Source organism: Podarcis cretensis, assembly GCF_951804945.1.
Source record: "Podarcis cretensis genome assembly, chromosome: 5".
Lineage (NCBI taxonomy): Eukaryota > Metazoa > Chordata > Lepidosauria > Squamata > Lacertidae > Podarcis > Podarcis cretensis.
Window position 1 is genome coordinate 24,109,724 of NC_137174.1, and position 23,540 is coordinate 24,133,263.

The window sequence follows — 23,540 nt, forward strand, 5'->3', positions numbered from 1 at the left end:
TGATTATTTCAAGGCCAAATTATTGTGAATAAAACTCCTCATAGGCATGATTCCAGCTAAGTTCCAGAACTGCAGAAAGATAAATGTGAATATACATTATCTGTATGTGCTTTGATGAAACTAAACTATGTGTGTGGTTTGTTTTATAAATGCTACAGAAAAAGGTTCAGCAGACAGGGGAATCCTAAGGTTTATGCGCGTATGTTATGTACAACTTGAGGTAAGCGGTCTCACATGCTACAGGGGAGATGGAAGAACAAAACAGAGGAAGGGGTAACATTTTTAACAGCAGCCTGATGCTGTGTATGAAGTATAATTCTGCACTGAGATTCAACAATTTTTTCTTGTAGAATGGTGGAGGGAAACTTTTCACAGGGTATTTTGGACTCTGGTTTGACCACATGGGAGTGCACATTGTTGCAATTATGAATGGCCTGTTTTACTTTAAAAATACACAGAACTAGTCAATGATCAATGCCTGGGACTCCACTTTTTGTGCATCTGAAAAGTTACCAGGAAAGACTGAAGTAAGGAAGCAATTGGAGCATTATTTTGTATAGCTGTACCTTGGATCCGAAACGCCTTGGTACTTGGACGTTTTGGCTCCCGAACGCCACAAACACGGAATTGAGTGTTCTGGTTTGCAAATGTTCTTTGGAGCCTGAACATCTGATGGAGCTTCCGTAGCTTCCGATTGGCTACAGGAGCTTCCTGCAACCAATCAGAAGCCGTGCTTTGGTTTTGAACATTTTGAAAGTCGAATGGACTCCGTTTGACTTCCAAGGTACGACTGTACTTCAGTACAAATTACTTGTGAGACATGATCTTCAGCACTGATTTTAAAGGCAAGGCATACAACCATGTGTGTGGATGTTTGATCACCAATATGCAACGGTTAACAAACAAATATATTACTAGTGTTTACTAAAATAAGGTTATTTACTTAAAAATGATACATTGACATAAATTTGTGTACAGAACAAAGCAATTCATGGTAAACTTAAGGCACCTTTTAAATCAGATGCTGTACAAAAAGACACTTAGCCTGTTACAATTAAAAAACATTCTAAACTTGTGGTATATATATAACAAAATGAGTATAATCATACTGCTTCTTTCACCCTCTCCTTTTTATTTACATCTTCTATAGGTTAGCTACATTATTCTTTCTGTATACAATATAGTACATTTTTATACTGGGCATGGGTAAGTCAGAGCACAAAACATGAATACAGTATGTGGGCATCTATATTGCATTCAGGGGTACTATACAACAAGGCAATTGTTCAATGAGATGATCATTTGAAGTATTGTTAATTCCACATTTGATACAAGAAATAAGTCTTTCATTTTGGGCACAATCCACCAGAAATTTTAACACCAGTTTAGAATGAGTGGGAGTTGTGAAAGAACATTCCTGTTTACACAACAATCTCCCTTTTATTTGTCTGGTGACCTGTCCCGTCTTTTTCTACAAACTTCTGCAATCCACCAAAATTGGTTTTGGAGACATGATATAAGAAGTGATGAAGATTCAATATGAATGACTAGGCCAACAATAGCTACCATCACAAGACGAGGCAAAAGGTACATAATTACTTTTCTAAAAGACCAGCCAAATTTGAGTCCTCTCACATTGAACCTGGGCAGAAGACTCAGTATTTAAATTAGTATGCTGCGTGAAAATAATAAATTTTGTTCTAGTATTTCAGATCACACCTTGACGTCAGACAGCATTACTGCAGAGAAGGCAACCTACAAATTTGTAGTGTGTCAGCTTACTCTATTTAAACAGAGAAGTTGTAGCGCTCACAAATGGGGGAAGCGGAAAAGTCTGTTTCCCATGCATTGGAAAGGTACAGATGCAATGACAGTAGTGTCATGAGGCCAGTGACAAATAATGTTTAGAGCCGAGCAGAGTATCAGGGAAAAGCATTTATCAAAATAGACATGGGAAACCGATGCTGTTAGTGACACAAACCGGTGTTATGGGTTCATAAAGAAGCTGATTCTTGGAATATGAAGGTGTTACATCAAGCAAAAAGGTGACAGCAGCCGCTCAAGAAATGTATTTATGGAGGTAGTAGGCATTTTTATGGCATAAGAAGCAAATAGGTTTGGGTTTTTTATGGCACTAGTTAGAACTTAGTGAAATGATGGCTTTTTGCTATTTTTAAAAAGAAGTGTGATACTCAAAATATATACCAATAGTCTTGGCTGATTGTTATTAGATAATTAGTAAGTTCTCTCAGATGACAATGGGAGAAAAATATTTTGCAGAGCTGAAAACGCCACCCAGTTTAATTACAATATTGGCTTTCAGGAATATTTTAGAAAACAAGCAAACGGAATTCCAAGGGGAGATTTCCATTGATTCTCGTTCCTCTAGTATTCCTTACTGCAAAATACATTCAGCATTTGGGTTAATTTCTTAACACTAACCAACCTTCCTCACAGGCTTAAATGGAGCTGCCCCTGCTGCTTTCAAATTCCCAAGGGTGGCACAGCTACCTTAAAAAAAGAGGGAGAGTTGAAAAGTATGCTTCATAAGGAACAAGGGAGCAATCAAACCATTATACTTTTCATTAATCTAACTATCATGATACTCTCAAAGCTTCAAGGTACACATTCATTTGCAAGTGGGAAATTATTTCAAAAGCATACTTCCAAGGCACAAATGCGCTGTTGATGAACTAGTGTGTATAGTACACAATGGAAGACATAAGCAAGTATGTGTTTTTAAAGAACTGACACACATACATACTACGTAGTCTAATAAAAGATAACATTAGCATGAAAAAGTCTGAAATGAGTCTGTTGGCGTTATGATAAGGTAAGGCAATAATGTTGAAAAACATACCAATTCTCTTGACGATGGTATAATTCAATTTTGCCACATTTAAGGTCACTTCTCACTCTTTGGCTGTGATGTCATGGCCACTTGAAAATGCCTCTGTGAGTGGCCACATCCTTCATGTTGTATTGGCTCACCAGGTGAATCAGATATAGGTCATGTGTCTACAAGCTGCCACCAGGAATATTTGGTGGTAGCCTGGAGATAAAACCACACTGCAGAAGCTCATATAATAATAATAATAATTTATTATTTATACCCCGCCCATCTGGCTGGGCCTCCCCAGCCACTCTGGGCGGCTTCCATAGAAACCAAAAATACACTAAAATATCACACGTTAAAAATCTTCCCTGAACAGGGCTGCCTTAAGATGTCTTCTGAATGTCAGGTAGTTGTTTATCACTTTGACATCTCATGGGAGGGCGTTCAACATGTGAGGCTGTTTGGCCACCAAGTAGTAAGAAGGATTCTACCACACATCAAGTGCAGCCATATAGCAGAATTGCTACTTGCATCTACTCCCAATTGAAAATTAATTTACAATTTTATTTTTGATCTCTTGCCCTCTCCACAATTTCTCCCCTTGCTCTTATGTAAAATTGCCAAGGGGTGGAGAGGGCAAGAGATCAAAAATAAAATTTACTTGAGATTTTGAATCTTACTTCCACGTGATGAAATCAAGTATTTTTTTTTTTAGCAAAGGTCACAGTTGAGCTACCTAAAGGAACAAAACTTTCATAAGCATTATGTTAATGGTACTAAATTTTGGAAGAAAATCATTTCAAAACTTGTTTAACAATCTCAAGTCTTTTTGAGGCAAATTTCATTTTTACTAATTGCATAGCTGGAAGGAATGTGGCAATTAGAAAGTGAAATGCCAGACATCTGTTGCTTCTACTACAAAATGCAGTGTGTTCAGAAAAATAATGGGCTATTCCCTTTGCTCTAGCTAAAATGTCTCCTAAGAAAGTATCAGGGACATGAAATAGCCCATAGATATGTCTGGACTCTAGGAATAATGGACTAAATCCAAACCATGTTAGTTAAACTTAGGTTCCACTGAATTCAATGTGAAAAGTTAGTCATTACTAGGTTAGTTCTCATTGGGAGAAAATGTGGCTTAAGTGCAAATAACAATTTGGATGTAACCCAGTGGCTCTGAAATAGTATTGGCATTTGCTTTATTTTAGATTCTCAAGTCAATATTAAAATTAAATGTCAGCATATAATGCACCACTAAAAAAGCTACCCAACTTACATGGCACTTAAAACAAGAAAACAAATATTCCATTTTGGATGATGGAAAATATACACCTCACCAACTATTCTGACAAAACTCGTAAACATATATTTGTTAACATTGTATTTTAATATAGCCTACATCAGTTTTCAATCTGCACTCCCAGGAATCCTGGGGTTCCTCAAGAGATTACGTCAGAGGTGCCTCAAGATGATCAGTAAAAGCAGACAGGCTTCCCGAGACCACTTGTCTACCACTACTGATCTTCCTCTGCTATTCAGAGCCATAGTGGACAGCTGAAAGTGTCCTAGAGTATATACTCGGCTTACGAGAATGTAATATTGAGGCCAAACAGGCCCAGCAAGTGGACTGAGTGTACCTACAAACAATTCTTGAATCTTCAAAATACTCTCTGACAAACAGCAATCCATGCAGAAGTTCTTAAACACGTCAGTTAACGGTAGAAAGCGTTCCCTGAAAGCAGTAGTCTAGTGTAATAATTTGATTTATGGCAAATATTTACCAGCTACCTGTGCAAAACAAAACAAAAAGACATTTTAGAACGTCAGCCCGATTGCTTTCCTGGTACTGGACGGAAAAGAAATGACACACCTTTGCTCAAGATCCGTGGCACAATATTGTCTGTGACTTGCTGCATTCAAAATAAATTAATTCATAGCTTATGTATCCTGTGAACTGTTCAGCTGATACTAATACTTTAAAGGCATCACTGAAAAAGCAATGATTTAAGGAAATGTTAAATAAGATTTGTACATCTATAAATTAAAAAAAAATACTGCAATCCTTTGCCTGACCATTTACTGTTTGCAACCTATAGAACAAAATTTTAACACATCCTCACATTTATTTGAATTCACTCTAATATTGCATTAAGGGTCTTAATGAATGCCTCTAAAAGGGAAATTTTTATATCTTTGTAGTATCCATGCACATACTTTGACAGACTATCCAACATTTCTGCAAGTCACATTCACCTTGAATATGATTATTAAGTTTCATTATTTTCAGATGTGAGTATGTTATGTTTACACATATACAAAAGAGCAGGTATGTAGCAAATAAAAGTACACTGAACACTATATAAATAACTTCCCTTTTTTAAAGCTAGCTAAGATACAGTTTACAGTTCAAGATTACAGGCACTTAAATTATCGGAGACGTTTAACTGTTCCATGTTGTGTGCTCAGTCTTTGGGGAATTCATAGCACTGGGAGTATGAATTGTATTCTGGTCTGTTCTTCACATCACACTTGACGGTGACTTACTGCATAGGTTTATAGTAGCCGTTTTGGTTTTTGGTCATGAAACGTATATAATTTTTCCATGCAGCACAGAGGAAGGCAGAAATTGATTTTCTTTGAAATCCAAATAGGTTCCATATGCTGAGCCAAGGCATTGCAAAAGAAAATAGTAGTTTTGCATGAAATTAAATGGCTTCTTAGGTACTCCAAATGGCATCAGAAAAATCCTGGCACGCCCACACAAAACCATAAAAGGCATAAGGAATTTTCAAATTATTTAGTACCCCAGACTGCAAGCTAATCCACCAAGACTTGATAAGGTATCAACAGGTAGGCAAAAAGCTTATTTCCCCCCCCCCCCTCCGCTGTTTAATTCATTTAACTTACGGCTTTCACAGAAAGCACTATCATCTGAATATGAAATTCAGAACTCAATGAGTTTTAGGGGAGTTTGAAAGTGTGAAGAAAATCTCAACGCAGCTCCAAACAAAAACAAAAAAAGTAAAATGAGGCTATCCACATGTATACCATATAGTGTACGTGGATACCATTTTCTACAAAGTACTGAAAGATTTAATATTAGCAGCCTGTAAAAGTGGTGAGGAAGGGGGCTGAAAATCAGACCCAGCCCCATCCCACCAGACCCTATACTTGCTTAAGTGAAGAGGCATAGCAGTCCAATGGCATTTCTTGGTCAAATCTTAACATCTTGAGATTCTACCATCTTGCCAAGTGTCTTCTTAATCCTCAAAGCTGTAAGTCTAGAGGCAGGATTGTGGGCCCAGCATTCACACATTAATTTCAATATTGCTCTTAAACACTGAAAATAGAAAAAGGAATTCTTGCATGAACAACTATGTATTTAACAGGATTTGTACACTGCTATACTAACAACTGTTGGCTTGCTTTTCTAAACCACTTATAGGCTTTTATAATTAAATCAAAGCTTTTAAGCGGTTTACAAAAATGAACCAACAAGCGAACTGCAATAGAAATAAAGTCAAATGTTAAAAACAATGACTTTAAAAATGCAAAAGATAACTAAAACCATCAATTTAAAAAAGATACATAATCAAATACAGTTATTTTTTAAAAAAACATCTCAAATTTACATTTCTGGGAAGGTTTGCTGAAACAAAAAAGTTTTCTGCAGGCACCAAAAACAATATAGTGAACATGTCTGCCTAATATCAAAGTGAAATACTGTTGCTGTTTGGAGTTAATTATTGTTAATGTGCACAGCAGATAAGTAAACCTTTTCTAATAAAAGAAGAATAAAATATTGGTAGTGTTCATGCATCATGATAAATAATAGTAAAAGGTTTTACTGGTAAAAGTGTGAAGACTGGGGGGTGGGGGGTGGGTTCCAATCAGCAAACAATGAAAACTTCTAAGTTAATGTTTCCCTTCAAATCTAAAATTTATTTCCGTAAGTGGGGCAAAAAGAATTGTCAACTAGATTCTCCTTCTTTCAGCATGCTTACCTCATCACTATTCCATCTATTAGATACTATAGGGCGCAGGTGCTTAACACATATGACCTCTCTCATGTCCTCGTATGAAGGATCATTCGGCACCATGTCATAATAGGGTAGTTGGTACTCTTCAACAATACCTGCAAATAAATGATATAAATTTAAGTATGCAATTCAAAATTATCCCATGTGCTGCAGACAAGACTAATACAGTGGTGCCCCGCAAGACGAATGCCTCGCAAGACGGAAAACTCGCTAGACGAAAGTTTTCCGTTTTGGAGGTGCTTCGCAAAATGAATTTCCTATGGGCTTGCTTCGCAAGACGAAAATGTCTTGCAAGTTCCTATAGGTTTTTTCCCCTTTCCCCCCCTTTTTCTAAGCCGCTAAGCCGCTTATCCGCTAAGCCGCTAAACCGCTAATAGCGCTAAGCCGTCAATGGGCTTGCTTCACAAGACGAAAAAACCACTAGACGAAGAGAATCGCGGAACGGATTCTTTTCGTCTTGCAAGGCACCACTGTATACCAAAACTGCTTCTGATTTTAGGCCATTACAAGACTTAAGAGAGGCTCTTATTTTTGCATTTCAAAAGGAAATATTCCACCCTACTTGCAAGCAGTTCAGGTGGGGGGCACACATAGAGGCTGAGACACCTACACATTCAAGGGAATAGGGAACAGCAAAGAAAGGAGAAACTAAAAGAGAACATTCAGGCTGGTCTCCACAGATGCTACGCTTGACAGAATGGGCAAAATAAAGAGACATGTTGCTTTGTCACAAAACCATATTGCCTTCCCCATTACCCATGCTACACTCCAAGCCCCACACAAGTTGGGTTGGTAGAAAAAGGGAATGCTGGGAGTAGCAGCACTTAATGTACAGAGCAACACTAACTTTATAAATAATCAGAGTCACCAATTTCAATTTCTGGAGGCCATGTTGCTGGCAAGAGAGATTGTGGGTGCAGCACATACACTTAGCAGTCAGGGGATTGCCTGGGGGAGGGGGGAGTGCTAGGGGATTCATGGAGAAAAGGAAGAGTTGGCGTTAGAGGCTTTAAGACAGCTCCAGAGCTGCTATTCACTCAAAAGGAGGCACAGGGATTTCTTACAGCCCTTTACAAGTCTCCCTCTGATCTCAGAGACTTAAAAGGGAAGCACAAAGAGACCTGGAAAAGGCTTGGTGAATCTTCTCTTGCTTCCCCTCTTAAGTCCCTGCGATTTAAGTGTAAGGGATTTTGACACCTATTAAATTTGGCCCATGATGCAGATCCTGATACGGCTTTGGCCCATGAAGCAAAAAAAAAGGTTCCCCACTCCTGACTTAGAACATACGCATTATCATATTTGAAGACTAGATGTAGGCTTTACCTCCTGTGACACAACGCCGAGCCATTTCCCAAATGATCAAGCCAAAACTGTAGATGTCAGCCATAATGTATGGCTGGAAATGATTTTTATTCAGACTTTCATCTAGGACTTCTGGAGCCATGTAACGCTTTGTTCCCACTCTGGTATTCAAAGGGACATCAACTTCATTTGTATCACTGAAATTAACATAAAATGTTGTATAGTTGAAATAATGTAAAACTAGCATGCAACAAGAAGCAGTAGCTACAATAATGAAGCTTTTTCCTTCAGTTGTTAAACTAGTGGGGTTTTTTTAACAGTGTAACACAGCCTTGGTACTAAGCCCCTAGAAAATATCAGCTTGCAAAAATGTTGGTTTTATGAGCAATAAGCAGACTAATAAAAAAAAAGGTGCCGGCTAGAAGCACTCCCCACTGCAAAAGACTGGCTCATGAGGCCCACAGGCACTCCTAGCAAAGGAAGCAGGTGGCAGTTGCAGAAAAGCTGATTCGGCTAGCAGAGTGCTTTGCTTCTACTTTGCCAGCCAGTTTGGCTTCCGTAGTGTCCACAGAGGAAGGGATGCCACGTACTCTGCAGGGAGCATAGAAGCTGACTGGGCTGGTGAGAAGAGTGCTGTGTTGCTGCTTCAGCAGCCCCAAACCTGGGTGGAATTCCATGCACTCACTTCCTGGCTGCCAACGGCTTCCAGATAGATGACTGACACACAGAATAGATGCTTTTTGGTGGTGGCCCCGCAGTTGCGGAACTCAATACAGTGGTACCTCTACTTATGTTCACCTCCAGTTACGTATCCTTCGGGATACATATGTGGCAAACCCAGGAGTATTTTTCCGGGTTTCGCTGCGTACGCATGCGCAGAAGTGCTAAACCACGCTGCAAGCATGCGCAAAGCGGCACCTCCAATTGCGAATTCCTCGGGATCTGACCAGAGCTCTGGAACGGATCCCATTCGCAACCAGAGGTACCACTGTACTACGTGATAGCAGCAAATCCCATCCATCAATACTTTCAAATGGGCCTTTAAGACCCACCTCTTTGCCATGGTCTTCAATGGCTAATTGTAAGTTGAGCCACAGATACGGTCTTTTTTGGTGCGCTTAAGTTACACTGGGTTATTTGTTATTTTTGTGATGGCTCTGAATAGTATTACTAGGAAGATGTTTGAAATCATTTATTGCATTATATTTTATTGGTTATTTTTGGATGTGTACTTTGCAAGCTGTCTTGTTCAGAAAATATCTTAAGTAGTAGGTTATAAATCTGCTAAATAAAGACTAGCATAACCAACCTGCCTGCTAATGTGAAGATCACAGGAGCAAGGAGTCTTTTAAACAGCCTGCATGGAGAATTTTTATGAAGTAAACTATTTGTAGACGAATGCATATTGGATGCAATTTATAGCTGTCAGTTCAATTTGTTTCAAACTGAGCATTAAAGGGAGTGAAGTGTCTGATACTGCCACGGAAGAAAAGAACGCTGAACAGTAACAACATCTGTCTCGCTCTTCTTTGAAAGCAGGGTAATTTATTTTTGTGTGCGTGACATTCCGAGATCTCTAGTCCAAGAACATTTTGTGGCTATACCTTGTCTCAATTATTCTTTCCCAAGTCCACTTTTGCAAAGAAAATATTTATTCTTTCGGGAACATTCCTGTTATGCACAAAGATTCTGCAGTTGTGAACCAGCCAAATGAATCCATCACACTTTTCAGATTTGTGCACAGATACCTCCATGAGTTTACAAAGGATAGGATTGGATTACCTACCTGTTGAATTTGACAGCTAGGCCCAAATCAGCAATACAGCAAGTCCCATTTCTCTTTATCAAGATATTTTTACTTTTCAGGTCTCTGTGTGCAATAGCAGGCTTGCCTTGCGTTCCATATATCTCTGTGTGCAAATGGCACAGGCCACAAGCGGCAGAGTAAGCCAGTTTGAGCAGAGATCTGTTGTCCAGAGTGGTACACTTCAGGAAGTCATACAATGACCCATTTTCATGATAATCAGTAATCAAGTAGAGTTGGGTCCAGGAGCCTGTGCCTTTAATATCTGCTGCTATAAAACCTGTGGAAGTTAGAAACATAGTTAGTGCTGAATGTTCCCACAAATAGTGAAATTAACACTGTGCCAGGGATGGATATTGAGCAGACGTTTCTGTGACATGGAGTGGGGCTTTTCCCACCATTCCAACCCATTTAAACATCTAACTCCCTGGCAACAAAACACAAGCCTAAAAGACTTGTGGTCTTTTAGGAAGAGAATTAAGACCTCTCAATCTGCCAAGTTGTTTTTTTAGTACAGTCTGACTTTGAAGAGACAATTTCATAATCTGCTGTTGATTTGTTTTTATTGTTTGATAATGCTTTTAGCATTTGTTCTGTTGCTTTATGTTTTCAATTACTAGGGCTCCAGCTTCATCAGGAAAGCAGGATATACATTTGAAAAATAAATAAATTACACATACTACAAATCTCGGATTCCTAACTTAGCAGTAGTTCCGCTGAGGATAAATGGAGTTTTGCCGTGGAAGTGACTGGAAAATACTACAGAGTTCAGTTTCCATAAAAAACAACCCTGAAAACACCCATCGTCATCCCTTTCAATTTAACAGGATTTCTACTTTGCAGATGAACTACATTATTAATAGATTTTAGCAGGTTTTGTCTTTCTTCTCAGAATGACACATCATCTTGATCCAAAAACAGTTTTCAATACTTACCGAGTATATTTTCATGGCGCATGAGAACTGTCTGGTAAATCTCAGTTTCTCGAAACCAGCTGGCTTCTTCAGTGGTGAAAAATACTTTCACTGCCACTTTTTCGCCCCGCCATTTACCCATCCAGACTTCACCATATCGCCCTTTTCCAACTTGCCGCACCATTTGAATTTGTTTGGCTATTGTCCGCTGGACCTGAAGAAGAAATCTGAACTCACTGAGTGATTCTACGGATGCTGACCAAGTGCTTGGAAGCTCTTATTCTGACATTGCTTTTTCACAGAAAATAGTGGATACTCAAACAATTCATTAAAAAGGAGCTGTTAAGTTAAACAAAAATCTGCCACTAATTTAACAAGCTAAATCGTAACTAGATCAAGAAATGAATTCTTTCTTATTGTTGCTCATGGAACCAATCCACATATTTGAAATATTTGGTCTTGGGTCAACACAACATGAAATGAATTTCACTGGAACTGTGGCAAGACTCGGTGGGCAGAAAAACCCTGTTCTGACATAAACAGGTCTTCAACAATCTAATGTTTATCTTTTAACCTAATATCAAACTGTGTGAGGTTTTTTGTTTGGGGGTGTGTGTTTTTTACCCCACAAAGAACTGGTTTACCCACTTGGCCAGAAGCTGTATTCTAATAACCTGGCTCCATTAACCCTGCTTAGGGTGAGTAAGGGACAGGAGACATTCACACTCACCTCGTTTCCATCTATAATTGTTCCAGTCAGTGTCATATGTGCTTCCCACACCCTGAGTACTTTGCCCTACTTATTTACTATTTCCACTTCTGCTCCCCTTTTCCCCAAACCGGGGAAAAAATAAAGCCCTTTTCTGTATAAAGATGTCAGCTGCTCCTTCCAGAAAGGAGGCGTTTACCTCCCATGATGTTTTGTGCATGCTTGTAGTTTAGGACCTACCCGAATTTTCCAAATGTACAGGAAAAACTAGCAGAAACTATTATTTAACTTTATAAACCTGTCTCTCTTGAATACCTTCTCTGCGTATCCCAAATGGTTTGACGATCTACTTTGACTGGTGAAACAGTTTCCCAGAAACCTTCCCCATTTTTCTCTCCTACACTGTGGGATTAAGCAGAAAGCAGGACAGACTAGCTGAAGACTTGCCCAGCAGGGACTGAGGAGATAGTGCAGGCTCCTTTCTCCCAGCCAAGGAGTCCATTTTCCACCTAATGTGGCTTCAACCTAGGGGACTGAAAGATCTGGGGACAGGGTCCACCTCTCCCTTATAGGTTCTTCAATTTCTTTTTAAACAAAAAATTGTGTATTTAAATTTCCACACATACCCCTCAAATAAAACTGCCTTCCTAATAAGTTGTGTGTTTTTTGTTGTTTTTTTAAACTAGCATGCTAGGAGACTAGTAGTGCCAGGCAAGCATGGAGGAGGGGAAGTACCGTCCTCTGAAGATAGCACAGAAATTCAGCAGGCTCAGAGAAGAAAGACTGAGCAATCTATCCCACCTTGCCAGCCTCCTCACTCAGCTTCAAAAAACTCCAGGCAAGTTGTTAACTACATGACTGCTGTAAAATAAAGAACTCTCAGCTGAAGAAGCACAGGTAAACCACAGGCTTACCAACAGAGGAAGTCCTGAACCACTGCCAGAGCTCTGTGATTGGTCAATAAGATCCTTAAGTGACTCGCCAGACGGAATAAAGGCTTCACCCTGCTCCAGATCACGATTATAACATCCTCTCTTTGCTACCCACTTGCAATAATGCCTGGGGGGAAAAACACATCTTGATATAACATGGTGTTATTTTAAGTAACTATGCATACAGTGCCATAATTCCAAAAATATTGCGCACTGGTGGGTTTTTTTTATCAATTTTTGCATCAGTGAGTAAATGTTGTCTATATAGTTTCATTTCTTGGTTTTCAATTTTGCCTGACAAATGCAAACTGCACATGGAAGTGAATACCTGAACTGAGGGGCCAATGTCATTTGAATTTGTGGTCTCCTTTATTATTATTGGCTCTGGATATTAAACCCACATATCAAATTGTTGGATCTCCCAGTTTAGTTCTCTGCATGCTAAGCAGAGTGGGAAGAAGAGCACAAGTTCAAGGTCCCCTTCTGATTTTACTGTGTACAGAGTTAAACTCAGATCAAACTGAACAATTCATAGCTAAATTAGGACGGTGGCACCCTAATCCTGAATATGTGTGACAATGAATAAGCTTGTGGTGCCACTGTAGCCTTTCTGCAATGCTGGCACTGAGGCAACGTTTCATGACGGGTGGGTGGGTGGGTTGCATAGCTGCTGCTATAAATCCATCCTAAGCTCTCAAGTGCTGATGCAGCAAGTGACTGAGCCAGATTGCAACTTTGCTTTAAAAAACAAAACCAAGATGAGTTACAAATGGCAAGTTTCAGAGGTAAGACACTAAGTATGATACAAAAATAGTATCATGCTAAGAGTTGCCTAATTATAGGGTTTAAAAAGGCCAATGTCACACACATACTGCTCACATTGCTATCTTTACTCTGTATTAGGCCAATAGTGCAATCCTCTATATGTCTACTAAAAAGTAGGCCCCAATGGGGCTTTATCTCAATTAAGCGTGTATAGGATTGTAGTCTAAGGATCAGTTCACAGAGTCCTCTGGTGCATGCACAGGATGGAGCACAATACCGAGTCTCCTCTGCTTTCCCCATTCTCCCACCTTGCATATGGAACATCAGATCATAAAATCAAAGAATCATAGAACTGTAGAGTTGGAAGAGACACCAAGGATCATCTAGTCCAACCCCCTGGTATGTATGTATGTGATATGGTATGTATGCAAACACAACCATAAATAGACTCTGACTGCCATAGAAAAGGGTATACCCCAGATCACACGCAGTGCTCTAAATCAGTTGTCCCCATCTTGGTGACATCCAGATGTTTCGAATCATTAACTATGTTAGCAAGGGCTGATGGGAGCTGTAGTCCAAAAATACCTAGAGGGTGCTTGATGCAGAGCAGGGACAAGGCCATATGCTTGAAACACACTCCTATATTCCAGTATATGTAGAGTGTACACAATAGTGAGCTGTCTGTGTCAAGTTTCACGTCAGATTGGTTTCCATACATATGACTATTTTCACAGTGATGCAAATCAAACCATGTTTGATTCTAGAATACCTCCAGACATTCTTAGTGATCTAACTAGTTAGCAACAAATCTGCAATACACTTGGCATGAAAAATAGGATATCACCCAACAAGATTTTTACCTGTAGCAGAAACAGCTAAATAAGATGATCATAACTATTATACAGACTGCCATAGAAATAAATGCAGCCATCCAACGTATGCTGCCATCAAAGATGCCACCTAAATAAAGGAACAAAATATTAATACAATTAAAATGAAAGCTAAATTTATCTCTGGGAAATATGAATCAAACTTAGGGAATATTGGAAAGCTATCCATCCCCACACTGCCCGTTGCAACTCTTACATAGCTAAAGGTAAAGGTAAAGGTACCCCTGCCCGTACGGGCCAGTCTTGACAGACTCTGGGGTTGTGCGCCCATCTCACTTAAGAGGCCAGGGGCCAGCGCTGTCCGGAGACACTTCCGGGTCACGCATATACAGCAATTGTGTGGAAGGCCTCCTTTTAATCAGTAGGCATGCGGGATCCCCAAGGATAGGGCTCCTGTACTCGTGTGCTAGAAACGTGAGTCGGATTTTGTTAATTCTGTGAACATCAAGTCATACAAAGTGATTTTCTGGTTCCATATTACAAAACTCCCCATTTTTATTTTTATTTTAAGATTTCACTCATTCTTTTTAATCAAATGCAGTAAGACTTTGGTGCGTGATTTACAGGACATTTTCCACAACCACTCCTCTGACAATCCAGCTTGGTTTAGCTTCCTCCGATGAAACACAATAACTATTGAAAAACAAGTTAGAGAAGCGGGGGGGGGGGGGAGTTAAGGTATAGGTTATGCTTACTACTTTCTTATTACTGGACCAGGAAATAAATACACGCTTTTCGGGGGGGAGGGTTAATTAAAGCAAAGTTGAGACTGGTGAAAAATCAGGAAAGTGGTGGGGAGACTGCTGAAGGCAGCAATGCTGATGACTGTGATGATAATGATCACGATAATTAACATTAGCACTTTCAAGTGGTCAAAGCACTTCCCATGCATTATCTGAAATCCTTACAACAAACTTGTAAGTCAAGTTAGTACTATTAATTTCCATGTTGCAGATGGGAGGGAAGATACCAAGAGTGAGTTGCTTGCCTAAGGCCACCTAGTGAGTTCATGACAGAGCTGAAATTTGAACCAGGGACTTCCTCATTCACAAATGAGCCCAAACAATGCTGATAGCTTGGGGGCAGGTCCTCACGCAGATCCATAAAAATGCTTTCCAAACAGCAAGCAGCATCCTAAATTTTTAATGATCCTCTGGAGCCCCTTGAGAGGGCTGGATAGTTTTTTGGTAGCCTAATGAGAATAGCGGTAGTGATCTCTTGACCGGCAACATGTCACTGTTTGCCTGTCAAGATGCTATAATCACTTTAAGGTCTCCAAGCTTCTCAATCTTGGTTGGGGTGATGAGCAAATATGATAGTCAATGCAAAGTATCAGCATGGGCAGAACAGCAAACACAGCTAATTTGGTTCTATCGCATCCAAAGGAAGAAAGGGCAACTTGGTCTGTACTGAAATCCTCATATGAAATGACTTGTATGTTTAGTTGTAGTAAATATAGTACATAAAATTACAGAGGGCTGATTCTAGAAGGTGGTACAGTGTGACTAATGTTTGACTCTGGCATTTATGCTATGGGGCTCCAAAGGGTTCCTTTCTGCCACCCCCTTTAACATCTACATCAGGAGTGGGAGGGAGAATTTACCCCAAGGGCAGCATTCCCTCATAACCAGCCTTCTGTCTGCCTGAGGCTATGCAGCTGGTAGTTGGGGAGAGGGATTTATTGGCTGTGACACCCTGTCTTTGGAATTCACCCAGTATCTATTCCAACATCTTTTTGGTGCCAAGCAAAGATAGTTCTATTTCCCAAGACTTTTTATCTCCCATTATGTTTATGCTGAAATAAACCAACTTTTTGATGCTGTATGCTGCTTTGGGTTTAGCTGCTGCAGTCAAGGGGGCTAGTGGGAAGGGTTTGTGACAGAAATGCTAGTGCCCATGAAAAAACCTGGTTCACATCCCTAAGGATCCTGCCTGTGGAATATTTATGCATTTTCTTCCATTTATGGTCCACATTTTTTTCTGCTGCAGAACCCAAGGTTGTGTGGCATGCATGTATTTCCCAGGTGGACACTCATCCAGGCACTAACCAGATCCAGCCTGATCATCTTCAGCAGGTGGTGGTCGCACATACCTTCAAACCATACTCTGGAAATACTAGGAAGAACCATACCTGGACTTATGGGAGGAGGTAATGTGGGCTGCAAATCTCGATTGCAGAAATCTGTCCGACAGCATTCAATTGTCCGTCGTGGTTGTGCTTTTGGAGAGTCCTATAGAGAAAAAGAAATGATGCATATTTTGTCACAAATATTCTCTGAACCACCCTCTATAGCTACATAAGTTATAACAAAGGGAAAGATTAAAGTTATGTAGATTTTTGCTAAGTAGATTAGATCAGAAGAAAACTGACGAGTGGGATCTGCAGCAAAATGTTCTGCCATGGAGTGCTGAGGTTTCCAGAAAGTCATGCCTTTTCACAGGATATTTCATTCTATTCTTATCCCCTGCACCCATTTTCTGTCCTGCCCATTCAAAAAACAAACACACACACACACACACAGCAGAGTGTTCCCCACTTAGTGCCCCACCTATTTTTTGTGCTTCTACAAACAAGTCAGGTTCATACAATCCGGTCAGGACCTTCTTCTTATGTCTGGCATTTTGGTATGCCACTCTGAATCAGTCTCCCGTGCACATTATGGGGACAATAATATTGAGCTTTACAGCTTTGCTGTAAGGGTTTTAAGACAAACTATTAATGTTAGAAATGATAAAATTGGCAAAGAAATAATCTCCCAATTTTAGGCTTTTGGAGCAAATTACTTGCATGAACAGCAAATATTGGAATTAAGTGTGGGGAGCTGCCTGGGTTCACATGCAACAGAAGACAGTTGGAATACCTTGCACTGGAAGTCTGAGCCTTCATACTTCATGCAGCCTGAAGCAAGTGTAATTTCGCCATTTTCTTCTTCTTCGATTATGGCAAAGCAATGTCCATTAGTTCTGGAACAGATGAATTGACTTCAATTCTCCGTGTACTGTTCTGCATTCAACCAACCTATTTATATCTATTAGATTATTGTCTTGTATTCTTCCTTCCAGTATAATGGACACATGGCACTCATGATACTGCACTCAAAGGAAACAAGGGACTTCAGAACAGATAAAACAGGGTTGGATTTAATTGATGGTGTGGGAAAGTCACGGTAGGTACTCCAGGGAGATGACTCCAGGGGGATGAACTATTCCTAAAGACTACATTCCAAGATTAATGCTAATTATGAAAAAACCTTTAAGACTCCTCCTATACGTTAGTCATGCCTATCATGTGACACTGAAAATATTGTACATACCCATGGAAAATCAATCCTCTATTGCCTGCAAAAATCAGCACTTAAAACAATTCTTATTCAAGGCCTAGTAATTAAGCAAACACCAATTCAATGTTTTCAAAATCTGGAAGCTTCTCTGACTGCATCTCATAATTTGAACTGTTTTTAAGAGAAGCCAACTGAAATACGGCTCTTCAATTACTCTCATGCACAAAATTAAGTAATGAAGTCTAGATTAATCTCCCTCAACATATGTGCCAAGATCCAAGTCTGTTCCACCAAATATATATCATTAAAATTTGGTGCTACAGAACTTTTCCCTATTTCCCTCTTTCTTTCTTTTTCTTTTTTCATTCTCATCCTATCCACACATAAACAGGTATCACTGATTTCAATAGACTTTGTTTCCCATTAGCTGTACTTGAGATTTCAGCCTTTGAATGCCTGGAGATTCAAGCAGAATGCCTGGAGATTAAAGGCAGCTAAAGGTAAAATGGCCCCTTCGGGTCAATAATAAAAAAGTAAGAAATCTTTCAATTCAGTATTAATAACATTTAATAGGACATTTATGACCAATCAAAACATATGCCTTCAAAATTATTTGATGGGTTTTCCATCTTAAAAATTATATCTACTAGATTTATCAACTACATGTATGGAATACTTGGCTATAGAAACTATATAAAAAACAAACACTAGAGGGCAATAAAAAGCAACAATTCTAATGTGACCAATGATTTGACCAAATCAGATCCCCTTATGCTATGCAAGAAGAACAGGTTGTTTAGCTGTACCTGTAGTTCTCTGAGTTGTTATTTGTGCAGACACACATGTGCAGACATGTAAGCTAGTCTAGAGATTTGGCAAGTGCCCTGCCCCCACCTTCCATGCTCACGCATTCAGGGACATAGCTCCTGCATTCTTGCTCAGTTCAAAAACCACAGCCCTATGGGAAGACTATGCAGGAGATAACAACCATACTTACGTCTACCGTGGGGAAAGGGGAGTGGGTTGTGTGTCTGCACAGATGACTGTTACAAGTAAGCAACCCGTTCTTCGTGGTCTCTGTGCTATTGCACACATACGGGTAGTAAAGCAAGCTAGCTTACTAGAGGCAGGAAAGATACGATGAGGTCAAGGACGCAAGTGCAGCCCTTCCAAAAGACATTGCTCAATTCCATTTCCCTTGTAATCAAGCAGATTACAGATGAAAACCAAACGTTGTGGCCAAGTAGCAGCATGGTGGAGGTCCAGCAGTAGACCTTGGAGGAATACCATGAAAGTCACTACAGCTCTGGCTTCACTTTGGAGTAGGGAACTTTGGAGGTCTGTAGGCATAGGCACAGGTGAACTATTGAAGATACTAGAGGGTGAAATGTTGGGTTTGGCACCCTCATAACAAATAAACAGATCCAGACTACTCAAGAAGCTTTCGGTTCTGGAAAAATAAGCATTCAAAACTCTGAAGCTAGGTTACGGAAGACAATGACCTCATTGTGGTGGAACGAAGAGGCAACCTTGGGAAAGAACAAATATCTGGTTTCAGTATGACTCTGATCTGGTGTATGGGAATCAAATATGGGAGCTCAACACTTGGAGCACACTTATAACTCACACTCATCATCACACTCCTCACCAATGTAATTGCCACTAAAAAGGTACCTTGGAAGACAAAAGGTTTCCTGAATGAAATTTTCTGCAGGTACAGAAACCATGTTTATGTCTCCTCAGAGGCCACAGAGAAGGTATAGCCAAATTCTAAGAAATATATTAAAAGCTTTTAACCAATCCTCAATTTAGAAAGTCATTTCACCTGACCATAATAGTACAGTGGTACCTCTAGATGCGAACGGGATCCATTCCGGAGCCCTGTTCGCATCTAGAAGCAAATGTAACCAGCGATGACACATCTGCGTGCGCATTGTTTTTCGCCACTTCTGCACATGCGCGCGACGTCATTTTGAGCGTCTGCACATGCGGCGAAACCCGGAAGTAACGCACTCCGTTACTTCCGGGTTGCTGCGGAGTGCAACTTGAACGCACTCGTCCCGAATCACATTCAACCTGAGGTATGACTGTATATGAACTGAAAAAGGATGGAACAAGGGAACTGAGAAACAAGAACAGACCATGAAAATATTTGAAACCTTACTATAATTTGTACATATTCTTAATTACCTAATGAGAAAACAGTCTGAATTCTGCCCACGACACTTACTTGCATGTATTGTTAATGGCATTTTCTGGACAGTGCCCTGAGCAGTAGCACTGCAAAAAGGGCAACGTGTCCTCTGGAGCTAGGGTGACTCCATCTTCCTGCTTTTTCTGATCAGGATCAGTCTTCATCCCTGTCCCATGGAGCATGCTGTCTAGATTCTGCCCTGTATAATGTAGATAAAACGTAATGGTTTGTTTCGCAAGGCAGGCTTACACTGGAGGTTTAGAACTCTTGGCTGCAGTAGCCTCTGTATAGTCCTTCTGTTTCGGCCCCAAAGCAAACTTGGAATGCTCATTTGCATACTGAAAACCTAACTTGAAAACTTATTTACCTGTAAGTGAACCACCACAGATTTCTTTTTAATTTTTTTTAAAATCTGACTTTCAAATTAACAAGCATAAACATAAATTAACGTAGGTAATTGAAATATCAATGTTAATATTCTGATATTGCAGGCAGCTAAGCATAATACAATAATTATGTTTTAATAACATAAATGTTGGTTAGTTCTGTCCTGATAATTATATGAAATTTAATGGAAGTGAATTCCAAATGCATTTCTCTTTTTTTGACATTATCTCAAAAAGTAAGGTGCTTAAAATTTTCATTTGGTTGTTGAGTTTTTATTCCTACTAAATTTGTACAAACTTCTACTTTGCTAGGGGTCATGCGTAGGAATACTTCTATAGCAGGGGTGAGGAACCTGTGGCATCATCCCTGGATATTGGATGCACTAGCTGAGGCTGATGAGAGTTGTAGTCCAAACATCTGGGGGGGCACGAGGTTGGGGAAGGCCACATCTCTCAGATTAAACTGAGTTTCCTCTAACACTTAAACATTCATAAAATCAGAATTTATTTCAATTACTATCCATAATGGGCACAGAATCTAAGTTAGCCTTTACCAACATGGTGCCCTCCAAGGACTGAGCATGCTCAACGGAGTCCAGGAGCCAAATAACGTTGTGGAAGGCGGAGAAGAAAAATGGAAAATGAGGGAAGTGAACTCAGTGCCTGAACCCCTTGTAGGTTACTAATATCCTGAGAAGGTCATAGCTGACTGACAGGCAGACTAGCACCCTGAACAGGAACACTGCGGGGTGGCTGGGTGTGATTTTCTTGCAGGTCCTTATTCCAATTTAATATCATGATCTCAACTATGTTTAACCTTTTAGAGAGACTGGAAATAAGAATATAATTCTATACAGCAAGTTTTTATACACGTTTGAGTGGGACACGGGTGGTGCTGTGGGTTAAACCACAGAGCCTAGGACTTGCCGATCAAAAGGTCGGCGGTTCGAATCCCCACGACGGGGTGAGCTCCCGTTGCTCGGTCCCTGCTCCTGTCCACCTAGCAGTTCGAAAGCATGTCAAAGTGCAAGTAGATAAATAGGTACCGCTCTGGCAGGAAGGTAAATGGCGTTTCCGTGCCCTGCTCTAGCTCGCCAGAAGCGGCTTAGTCATGCTGACCACATGACCCGGAAGCTGTACGCCAGCTCCCTCGGCCAATAAAGCGAGATGAGCGCCGCAACCCCAGAGTCGGCCACGACTGGACCTAATGGTCAGGGGTCCCTTTACTTTATTTTACTTTACTTTATATTTATACAGGCAATGAATATCACAACAGCCAAACACCTGCTGTCCTTCCAATTATCTTAATTTCCTGTTGAGGCTTCCCAGGTTTATAGCAATAGCAATGTGATAATACAGTAATATCAAATAAAAACAGCACTGAAGCAAAATCTGCAGTCTTAACAGTTATACAGTGGAACCCTGACTTATGTACAATTCCAGTTACGACTTTCAGTAGGTGCTTTGACTTATGAACTTTCCTCTAGATACGAACAGAGGCCTTGCCAGCAGCCCGGAGCTCGTCTGACTGGCTGCAGGGCAGCGCTGGGGACTCTGGCGCCGGGGAGAGGCCTTGCCAGCAGCCCAGAACTCACCTGGCTGGCTGCAGAGAAGCGCTGGAGCCTCCACCGCGAGGGAGAGGGCCCCCATCCCACCCCCAGCTGTGGAAGAGGTGCCACCTGCAAGAGGCACAGCAGGGCGCACTGCAGCCCCAAACCCCGAGGAACTATCCTGAGGAAGTCCAGAGAAGAACCTGGCCTGGCAAGAAAAAAAGGTGACCCCGGCTAAAGTGAATCAGCTCTTTATTGACCCTTGCCCCACCCCCAGCTTGTAGCCAGGTAAAGCCCACCCACCTTCAGTGCACGTAAGGGGGAAAAATTGTTAATTTTTCATCTACAATACTTTCTTATTTATTTCACAGTACAGTACATTGATTATTGCCTTCATTTTATGGATCTATGGTCTCGTTAGACAGCAAAATCCATGTTAAAGTGCTGTTTTAAGGGGTGTTTTTCATCGTCTAAACGGATCAATTCACTTTTCCATTACTTTCTATGGAAAAGCGTGCCTCTACTTATGTACGTTTCTAGTTATAACCGGACCTCCAGAAGGGATTATGGTTGTAAGTAGAGGTCCCACTGTAAATAATAGAGGCAATTAGCCAACATAATACATAATTTTCAGGAATTCTTCAAAATGATTTTAAAAACAAAAGGCTACGTAAACTTGTTCCATGAAAGAGCAGCAAGTCTATCCTATATCTGAGAGAAGTACCGAAGCTAAACAGTCTGATGAACTGTCACCATCCAGCTCCCAGTAGTAGCCCTTACCTCCCCAGGGGTTTCTGTGGGACCATCTTATCCTGAGGGAGCAGAGAAGAAGCAGTTACTGCTTCTTCTAAACAAACAGTTGCATTTCAATTTTACTGTAACTTTTAAAAATGATGCCTGTTGTGATATTCTTTTGTGAACCACTTAATGAGGTCGAACTGAGCAGCAGTATTTAAATACTTTAAATAAATAAAACAGGCAGGTATCTTTGGATATCTCTAACATCTTTGCTTTCTTGCTTAAATGAACCTTCTTCTATGCCTATAAATTTCAGTTGATTGACTTTTTCCATGACTCAGCTCACAGTTTACATAGTCTTCTGGGTGATTCAGAGAGCCCTATACCTGAATAATGACTTTGCAATTAGTCTCAAGTAATTAGTCTCATAAAAACAGCCATATCTACCCTGATTCCCTCCTTGTCAAAAGGAGGCTAGCAGACTCTTCTGACTAGCAGCGTGTGCATTCACTAGGTAATCTTCCCTGTGTGAGGAAAGAACTTGATAGCTTAGATTCCTTAAGTGCACTGTGCCCTTTTTCTTTTAGGGTCTTTCGTCTAAAAATATTATAGCCGCCACATTAACTCAGAAAAATCTGAAGCTTTCACTGAATAAGACTGTCCATAGAGATGGAAATTAGTCAACAGATGCAAATGCTGCACCATTTAAAATACAAAGGAATTTTATCATTGAGTTTAGTATGAACTGCATAAATAATAACTACTACTACTACTACTACTACTTATTATTATTATTATTTATATGCCACCCATCTAACTGGGTTGCTCCAGCCTGGGAGGCTTCCAACAAATTAAAACATCAAACAGAACCTGGAATATTTTTTTATAGCAAAATCTTAACATGTCAATGAAAGTCAATTAAGAAGCATGTACCAAATCAAAACATTTTCCAGCTTTCAGTACTAAGGTCTATTATAGTTAGCCAGCCCCCAGCCCCCAGTACTGGTTTTGAAATAGAAGACTAACCAAGAAAGCCTGCTTCTTGGTAACCAGCTCTTATATATTACCAATAAAGTGGGATCATAGTACTAAAAGGTAGGCAGCATGTCCTGTTAACAACAGACAGACTGTTTCATAGACTCTATGAAAGTTATGTTAGAAATCTCCCTTTCTGTAAAAATGTAACTGATGGTTTT

General features: G+C 40.2%; 1 protein-coding gene and 1 long non-coding RNA gene across 2 annotated transcripts in view; both read right to left on the reverse strand.

Annotated features, from left to right (window-relative positions):
• Nucleotides 1–473: 473 nt before the first annotated feature.
• LOC307216007 lies at nt 474–3,080 on the reverse strand. The gene is made up of 2 exons (XR_013838874.1): nt 613–3,080; nt 474–560 (listed from the first exon to the last, which is right to left on the reverse strand). It is a non-coding gene; the product is annotated as an uncharacterized lncRNA (long non-coding RNA).
• Nucleotides 3,081–3,419: 339 nt separating this feature from the next.
• BMPR1A (bone morphogenetic protein receptor type 1A) overlaps nt 3,420–23,540 on the reverse strand; it is a 56,212-nt gene continuing 36,091 nt past the window's right edge. The window contains exons 4-13 of the mRNA XM_079975697.1: nt 19,707–19,869; nt 17,057–17,159; nt 16,327–16,426; nt 14,166–14,265; nt 12,520–12,664; nt 10,918–11,110; nt 9,965–10,262; nt 8,200–8,375; nt 6,841–6,971; nt 3,420–6,176 (exon numbers count right to left, since the gene is read on the reverse strand). Of these exons, the coding sequence (XP_079831823.1) occupies nt 6,051–6,176; nt 6,841–6,971; nt 8,200–8,375; nt 9,965–10,262; nt 10,918–11,110; nt 12,520–12,664; nt 14,166–14,265; nt 16,327–16,426; nt 17,057–17,159; nt 19,707–19,869 (1,535 nt within the window). The 3' untranslated portion in view covers nt 3,420–6,050. The remainder of the gene's footprint in view (nt 6,177–6,840; nt 6,972–8,199; nt 8,376–9,964; nt 10,263–10,917; nt 11,111–12,519; nt 12,665–14,165; nt 14,266–16,326; nt 16,427–17,056; nt 17,160–19,706; nt 19,870–23,540) is intronic.